This window comes from Excalfactoria chinensis, chromosome 24 (assembly GCF_039878825.1).
Source record: "Excalfactoria chinensis isolate bCotChi1 chromosome 24, bCotChi1.hap2, whole genome shotgun sequence".
In the NCBI taxonomy this organism is placed as follows: domain Eukaryota; kingdom Metazoa; phylum Chordata; class Aves; order Galliformes; family Phasianidae; genus Excalfactoria; species Excalfactoria chinensis.
This window is the reverse complement of record NC_092848.1, coordinates 23,977-32,680: the sequence shown is the minus strand read 5'-3', so window position 1 is coordinate 32,680 and position 8,704 is coordinate 23,977. Positions and strand designations below refer to the sequence as shown.

General features: G+C 55.1%; 1 protein-coding gene across 13 annotated transcripts; it reads right to left on the bottom strand.

The window, feature by feature from the left end:
• Nucleotides 1–522: 522 nt before the first annotated feature.
• On the bottom strand, nt 523–7,910 carry MPP2 (MAGUK p55 scaffold protein 2). 13 transcript variants are annotated; one of them, XM_072356504.1, is made up of 12 exons: nt 7,872–7,910; nt 5,881–5,999; nt 4,912–5,064; nt 4,656–4,805; nt 3,957–4,184; nt 2,910–3,041; nt 2,582–2,687; nt 2,405–2,476; nt 2,151–2,312; nt 1,592–1,794; nt 1,391–1,519; nt 523–1,304 (listed from the first exon to the last, which is right to left on the bottom strand). In XM_072356504.1, the coding sequence occupies exons 2-12, from the start codon at nt 5,995–5,997 to the stop codon at nt 1,128–1,130; spliced, it is 1,629 nt and encodes a 542-aa protein (XP_072212605.1). In that variant the 5' UTR covers nt 5,998–5,999; nt 7,872–7,910; the 3' UTR covers nt 523–1,127. The 13 variants fall into 13 exon arrangements, with proteins under 13 accessions (XP_072212605.1, XP_072212606.1, XP_072212604.1 ...); XM_072356505.1 differs by lacking the exon at nt 7,872–7,910 and adding an exon at nt 7,804–7,848; XM_072356503.1 differs by lacking the exon at nt 7,872–7,910 and adding an exon at nt 7,006–7,304 and having other exon boundaries at nt 5,899–5,999.
• Between the last annotated feature and the right edge of the window lie 794 nt (nt 7,911–8,704).

Below are 8,704 nucleotides of genomic sequence, written 5' to 3'. Positions count from 1 at the left end.
ATACTAAGTTAATTGCCTCCTCGAACCACTGTCTTGCACACTCGGAAGTTCTAGGAGTATTCTAATGTATCATAGAGTAGAGGGAGCGGCCTTTGGAGGCTCCCAGAGGGAGCACTTGTCCTGTAGGAACTTAAAGGTGCTGTACTGTGTAGCTAGGAGTCCCCTACCGCCTACTGGGACATGGGTTAGATTCTAGCATACTGGGGTACGCGTGAGCGTAACACATGCATAGCTCTGTAAGGTGACAAGTATACAGCTAGGCCTGCACTTGTGCAATACCTGCTTAGCTCTGTGTACACAGCTGCAGACACATGCCTAGACACTCTTAAACACATGCGTGCATCCAGCTCTCCTTACCTCTCCTGATGACAGCGAGGAAGGGCCTGGGGGTGAAGTATGGTACTTGCCCTGCACTCCCTAGCAGTTGCAGCAGTGTGACCTCCACCACCTGTGCTAGTGCTTCCCCATCTCTGTGCTTGACCATAATGACACAAAATTACTGTTTTTCTTTTCTTTCTCTTTAATAATAAAATAGCAGCAAAGTACCACAAAGGAACAACCTGGGGCAGGGGGCATGGGGACCTCAGTGTGGCCCTGCAGGCTTGGGCAGGGGGACAAAGAGGACAGGGAAGAAGCAATACAGAGCCACCAGGCTAGGCCTGCCCATGTATTCACGTGTGTGTCTGAGACCCTCTGTCCCTGTCCCCTGGGTTCACACCAGGGCAGCTCCCCTATGGAGATTATTAATTACAGCATTAATTGCAGGCCAGTTACAGGATAGGGATCTTCTGGGTGTTACTGGGATATAGACACTTCATCCTAGGGCAGGTTCCTGCATGGAGAAATTGAGGCAAGGGCAAGGACTACATGGTGGCACAGTCTCATGGGATAAAGTGTGGGCAGCTTTTGGCAGTGAGTTAGCTGTGTCAGCACAGGGCAGGGGGGCTGTCCCATATCCCTGACCTCCCCCCCCCCCCCCCCCACTTTCCCCCCCCGGCAAAAAAAAATAAAATAGGGTAGGTGGGATGGAGGAGCTGTACCCTACAGTGGTGGTGCTGAGCAAGGTGTGCTCATCACGGTGGGCCCCAAGACAGGGGTAGTGGGGCACACACACACACACACACACACTAATAGACCCAGGTGACAGGCACCCACTGGGGCTCAGCTCGCAGATGCTCCATGGCCTCACGTAGCTGTCCAAAGGTGTGCTCCAGGTTGTCGTTGGTCAGACTCAGGTCGAAGTAATGGCTGTAGCCCTGCTGTATGCGACTGCTCTCCTCTACTGTCCGCCGGGCATCAGCCTCCTATCCACAGCAATGCTGCCTCAGTTTCCTTAATGCTTCTCCCTCCGCACTCCCACTGCACTGTGTCCCTTATCCCAAGCACCTACCGTAAGCTGCTTGACAGCCACGCCACTCTCCAGTGCTGCACGGTTCATTGCCCGCAGGGTCTCAGTACTGGGGGCCTCGATGAACACCACGTAGGGCACAAATTCTGCTGTCCTAAGCACCTTCACTGCCTGTAGGGGGATGGGGCGGGGCTTGACCACTGTGAAATTCCCCTTTGTCCTCCACATTCAGGTGCTGCCTACCTGTGGGTTGACGTCCAGGATGCACATCTTGCCAGCATTCACCACAGCACGAATGGAGTCAATCTTGGTGCCGTAGAGGTTGCCCTCGTACTCGCCGTGCTCCAGGTAGTGACCTGCCTTGATGTCTGCCTCCATCTCACTCCGTGATACGAAGTGGTACCCGTGCCCATCTTTCTCGCTGTCCTTGGGTTTCCGGGATGTGTCTGCCCGCAATGTCACCCTGAGCACCCAATGTCAGCCCACCCTGGGGGTCCCATTCAGTACATGGTGATGGTAACGGGGCTGTGACACAACTGTGCAAGGCTGGGTTATGCTGCTACTCATGGGGGACAGTGCTACTCATAGGAGATGGTGATGTACAGGGGGAGGCAGTGATGCTTTTATGGGCTGGTGATGTTCAAAGAGAATAGTGATTATGCCTGAAAGTGACCATAATGCGCATAGGGGACAGCAGTACATTTAGGGGATAATAATGCCTTTAGGGGGGTGGCAGTGTTTTAAGGGACCATAATAGTCACTGGGGGAAGGTGACACTTGTGGATGACATGGGGACACTCACAGGGGATGGTGGTGCCGTAGCGTGCCTGGTCAGACATAATAAGCTTGTTCTTGAGGCTGCGTCGCCCCACGCCCTGGGCACCAATAAGCACCAGGGTTTTCCGCCGGAAAGGTGGCATGCGGGCCACCTCCTCATAGATCAGCAGCTCATGACGGTCAAACTCTGTGCAAGGGACAGGCACTCAGAGCGTGGCATGGGGATACCAGGGTGCCACCACAAGCACAGGCTAGGGACTGTCCCTTGGAGATGCTCACCGGCATTTTTTGTGGTCAGGTACATCATCCTCTTCTTCCTCTTCCCACTGAGGCTGCTGCACAGGGCCCCTGCTAAGGGCACAAGGCTTGCTATGCCAGGGCTAGGGACAGCATCAGGGTGCACGAGCACATTGCTATGGGAGCTGGGGACCAGTGGTGGGGCAGGGGGCTCCATACCAGATGTGGGAGCCACCTCCAAGTCTCTCTTCACGAAGGCTTTTCGCTTCTCCTCCAGCAGCTGGCTAGGGATAAGCCCTGCACTGCCCCCCTCCACATGGCATGCCTGAGGGGGGGACAGTGTGGTGCGTGGGGATCCCATGTCCATAGGAACCCTCCGCATACTGCACTCCTGGGGGGGAGCACAGTATGGCACACTGAGGTATTCTTCAAGTCCACCCTCCCTCCAAAAAAACAGCACCACCACCACCGCCGTACACTCAGCAGCCCCTAGGCTGCTGGGAGACCCTGGACTGGGGAACAAAGGACAGCGATGCCCAGTTCTTACCTGCCACCAGTTGGGGTCATCCTGGTTGACGATCTGCAGCAGGTCTCCGGTGGCAAAGCGGAGTCCAGCCTCCTTGCAGGGAATGAGGCTGTCCGAGGCTGGGTCGTAGTCAAAGTGGCACTTCACAAAAACCTGGGGACAACGGGGGTCACCAGAAACAGGGGAGCCACCCATGAGTGTCATGCTCCTGGCTTCCTGCAGCACAGTGCCTCAGTTTTCCTAGCACTACGCACGCTCACACATGCAGATGCACACACGTCCTCCCTGCCACTTGGTGCAGGCAGGCGTGCAGGGCACCCATGCACACACAAGCAGCACCCAGGGCAGCACCCAGACACCACAGCAGTCCCAGGGCAGTGCCTGCACACAGCCCTGCGCCCACACACAGCCCTGCACCCAGACACAGTGCAGCCACAATAGCACACATATGTGCATGCGTATGCAACAGCAGTGTCCAGTCCCTGGCTGGGCAAGAAGTGTGTGCACACGGGCAGCAGCACAATGCCTGGGGACACATGGTGCCAGGCACTGCAGTGCCAAAGGACTTGCTGACAGTGCTTCTTTGTTCCTCTCCGCGTGACAGCACACAGCTGACGTGCAGGGTAGGGGACACAGCACCCAAGTCCCGTTGTGGGGAGGGGCATGGAGTCAGATGAGTGACGCTGCAGCCACCATGGGTAGGAGCCAGGGTGTCCTTGTGGGTGCCCAGGGTGCAGGACACAAAGAGGCAATGGGACCCCCAAATATGGGACACTCACAGATGGTTCACAAGGGACATAAAGCTCAGGGGGCTGGAGACAAAGGACACAAAAGCATGGGTAGATGGGTCACAGGGCACGTGGCAAAGGAACAGATGACACTTGGGTATAGGGTATGAGCATGAGCACAGGGAAAATGGAAGCATGGGGACAGCACAGAGGTGGGAACAATGTAGGCATAAGGCAGTGGGACTCATGGGTATGGAGGCACATGAGCCATAGGCAAAGGAACTGGTGCAAGGTGCAACATGCAGGGTATGGATGCAGGATAGGATGTAAATGTGAGTACCTGCCGGGGTGGGTGCGGCTCCTGGTAGCTGGGCAGGATCTTGAGGACGACACTACCACTGGCGTGGCGCAGGCTTTCCTGCAGCACCCGTGGGTTGCTGCCCACCTCCTGCCCATTCACCTCCCGGATGACGTCTCCCACGTGCAGCAGGCCCTGCTGGGCCACCATGCCCCCATGCAGGATGCGGGCGATCACCAGCTCCCCCCGCTCCACCCGGAATGTCACTCCCTGGGTGGAACAGTCCCACATCAGCCCCTGCAGCAGTCACCTCATGTCTGTCCCAGCACCTGGCAGTGCCACCAGTGATTTCCCCCAGACCCTGCAATGTTCCCAGTACCATGCAATGTCTTCAGAACCATCCAAGGTTTCCATGCAATGCTCTCGGTAATGTCCTGACATCCAGCAGTGTCCCCAGCACCCAGCAATTTCCCTGGTACCCTGCAGTTTCATCAGCACTGTGCAGTGCCCCCAATATCCAGCAATTCCCCAAGCAATGCTCAGTACCCATTAACACCCCCTGCAACTTTCACTGCCCCCAGCACTCAGTGATGTTCCCAACAACATGAAATTTTCTGAACACCGTGCAATCTCCCCAAAATGATGCAGTGTCCCCAGCACTGCGTAATGCCCTTGGAATGCTTCCAGCACCCAGCAATGCACCTTCCACCTTGCCCCCATCGTTGTCCTGATCCAGCTTACCAGGTTCTCCCCAGCCGTCTTGCGAATGCCCACCATACGCACAGCATCAGGGGGCACAGGCTGGTTGTTGAAGGTTGGATCCAGCACAGGGCTGGGCGGAGGTGTCTCATAGCTCTTGGAGGCTACTGAGTCATGGGTCTCCAGCAGGGACTGCAAGGTGCACAGCTGTCACACATTGTGCACATGCACCTGGCACATGTGTGGGGTTTGCACATGCACCCTGCATGCACAGGGCTTGAATGCCTCCTCGTCACACCTGGAAGTGGGGTTCACGGAGGATGCGGGCCAGCTCAGCTGCTGCACTGTCCTGCTGCACCAGGTGGCCAATGTCATGCAGGATCTCCTGCACCAGCTCCACGTTGTTATCTCGCACCGCCTCCAGCTTTGTCTCCTCCAGTCGTTCGTGGGCCTGGGGTGGGGGCAAAGGACTCCTGCTGCCACTGGTGCCCACATCTGTATTGTGGTGCACACACACACACATGCATATACACTGTGCACATACACTTACATCCACATGCACCCTCTGCACGGGCACAGAACCCTGCATTCACATGTGTAAATTCACCTCTTTGGATGCACATTTGCACCCAGCCTTGCATGCACACTACCACACCAACCTGTGTGGTATGCATGTGCCAGTGCATGCATGCATGCACAAATACAAACACGATGTGCTGAAAGTGCAGGGCATGCACCAGTCACATGCACCTCATAAGCACAGCCAGCAAGTGACACACGTGTGAATAGCCCACCTTGTACACCACCTCTCCCCTCTCATACCTAGCCCCCTCTAGTTGCTCCCCAGCCCCACATACAGCTGCAGCACAGGACCCTCATACACAGCTGTGTACACACACTGCATGCACACTCAATTCCATGCACATACACAAACATGCAAGCATACACACACCTTCCTATGTGTACACATATATGCATGCATACAACCATGCACCCATACAAGTGCATTCCCATGTGTGCATGCACACAGATGTTCATTCCTTCTCATCGCACACATGCAAGTATTTGTGCATACATATGCAAGCAGACACAAATGCACATCTTCCTCTGTGCAATACAGGTTCATGCACACGCACACACACACACACACTTGTGCCCATTCACACTCACCCATCCACACACCTCCATGCTCCCACATCCCCTCCTTTCCCCATGCTTCAGGGTCACAGGAGGGACACAGTGCCACCGGTGCCTTGCGCCACTGTACCTTTGCCAAGGACCTTACTATTGGGCTCTCCATGATGCCACGGAGGAAGATGAGGTCAAGGTCAGCAGCACCTGGGGCGCTCGGGAGGCCCAGGAGGTTGTCGAGGACTTGCTGCATGGCTGGGGACATGGGGATGTGGGAACACAGGGATACAGGGACTCAGGGACAGTCAAGGGTGGGGGACAGGGACAGATTTAGGGTCTCCATATCCCCCTCACTTTACCCCAGGGTACTTGATGGTGGTGTGGTTGGATGCCCTGCTTCAGTGGGAGCTAGTGGCTCTGTGACATGTCCCCTCTCCCACCCATGTGTCAGTGTCCCCCTGCAATGAGCACAGCATCTCCTTGCAAAGGGCTGCCTCCACAAGCTCCCACCTATTGTCGCAGGAAACTGAACTGCCCCTCCACCAGCCCCTGCATCGGGGGCAACAAGGAGAACCTGCCACTAAAAACATCACTTGGGGGGAGGGGTGTGTGTGCTTACACAGGGAAAGGAGGGAACTCCTCCAAACCCCCTGGAGGCATATTCCCCACACACAGTTCATGCAGCAGGCAGGTCTGCAGCACAACTGGCAGGATGCAGTAAAGCCTGGAGGGGGGGGGGGGGGAGGTTTGCAACACAACCAGGCAGTGCAATGCAAACAAGAGACTGCAGTGTAAATGGGCTTGGGGTGGGGGTGGGGGTGAGGGCGGATGGCTGGGGATGGGGGACGACAACACAGCACTGCAAATGAGGAAGATGCAATGCAAACACGGGGATGTAATGCATCTGGGGAGTGCAATTCAAACAGGTTGTGTGATGCAATCAGCGAGGGAACTGCAATGCAAACAAGGGCTTGCGATTCAGCAGGGAGCGCTTGCAATGGAAGGAGAGGCTGCATGCAATGGCGGGTGAGGCTTGAAATGCAGATGAAAAAGGGAGGAAGGAAGGAGGTGCTGCTCCCAAACATCCCTCACTGTGACCTAGGGGGGTCACAGCATTACCCAGGAAATCCCCCTTCCCTCCCCCCGCCCTTCACCTCCCCAACCCCTGCCCCCAGCTTACCCCTAGTGCATCCCCACAGCCGCCAGCCCCCGCACAGCATCGCGCTCGGACCCGCCCTCCGCGTCCGGGGATCCACCCTACCTTGGGGACCCAGCGGGACACCGGGGGCAGGCGGCGAGGCCCCAAGGCCGGGGACGCTGCTCATGGCTACAGGCAGCAGAGTCCGGCCTCCTGCCCGCCTCCTGCCCAGATCCGGGTACCGCGGACCCCGCCTGTGCCTGCTGCACCCCGAGCCTCGCACGCAGCACGCGGGTGTGCAACAGGAGCACGGACATGCAAAGGGAGCGTGGGTGTGCAAAAGGAGAATGGATGTGCAAAAGGAGCATGCATCCTCTGGTATGTGCTCACTGCCTCAATCGTGGTACGTGCAAAGCCCACATATGTGTGCAGAGTGCATGGTTGCACACAAATGTCCCTGTACACAGCATACACATTAACGGAGATGTGTGTATTCTGACATGTGATACACCTGTGTGATTGTCTCTGTAGAAGCATACTCACGTTGCTGTGCACACCTGCCTCTGCATGCTCACATATGCACATCTATGTGTGCAACCATGTGAGCATCAGCATACACGCACAAGCTGGTGTGTACTCATCTCATACACTTATTCGCAATGTGAACAGCTGTATGCATTCAAAAGCACATCTAATATGCCCCTAAATAAGCATACACGTGTGCACAGTCCTGGTCAGCCACAAGCCCACACACTTGGACACGTTCACATACGTGTGCATACCCATGCCCCCACCGGCGTGCATGCTCACAGAAATGTAAATTCGTGTGCACATGCTGACACACGCCTCCCTTTGTAGACGCACACTTGTGTGCACACGCACCATGCATGTTCCCATACGTGCAGACCCGCGTTCTCATACCCTGTACGTGCCTCCCCTACTTGCACACGTCCATGCACACTCACACTCCCCCGAGCGCTGCTACACACCTTCCCGCGGGTTCAGGTGGGGGAGAACGGCTTGTGTCCCCTTTAAGGGGGCAGCTGACGTTGCTATGGCAGCCGGGGGGGGACGGGCCGCGAGCTCCTCACTGGTGGAGGGGGCACGGATTTAAAGGGGCCGCACAGCATAGAATTGGATGTCCCCACATTCTGCTCATCCTGTTTCACATTAAGTCCTTTCTGTAATCTGTAAAGGAGGAACTGACTTTGTTCTTTAGGAATCAAGCCATTTTTCTATAGCCCCATACTTTGCTGCTCAGGGAGGCATTATTTTTGATTTAATGCAACACCTTCCTAAAATTCAGTCCAATCTAAATTCTCTGCTGTCTAGTTGCAAGAACTTCCAACACTGTGAGTATGGGCTTCACAGGGCAGAAGTGGAACTAACAGGGAGACCTTGGGATTTACAAAAATAAACGAGTAGGCTGAGAATCAGGTGCTTTGTTTGACATTTCCACTGGGTGCCCTACTTCAGGATTCTGGAGGTTAGGGTTAGGGTTGGTGGGTTTGTCTGGAGCCTAGGAGCTTGGTGCTTACAGCTTCAGTTCTCTATGATACTGAGCTGCACCACAAGCTGTCTAAAGCAAATACACATAATGTTGGAGGAGATGACTCTCTGCGTTTTTGCTTTCATGCTGTTAAAATATGAGGAAGGTATATGCCTTCAAGCAGATAATGTCTAAAATCTATCTATCTATCTATCTATCTATCTATCTATCTATCTATCTATCTATCTATCTATCTATCTATATTTTCCTGGAGCAGTACTTCAGGAAAATGTAGATGTTTCATTCTCTGCAGCTATGTTTCCCATGGTGATA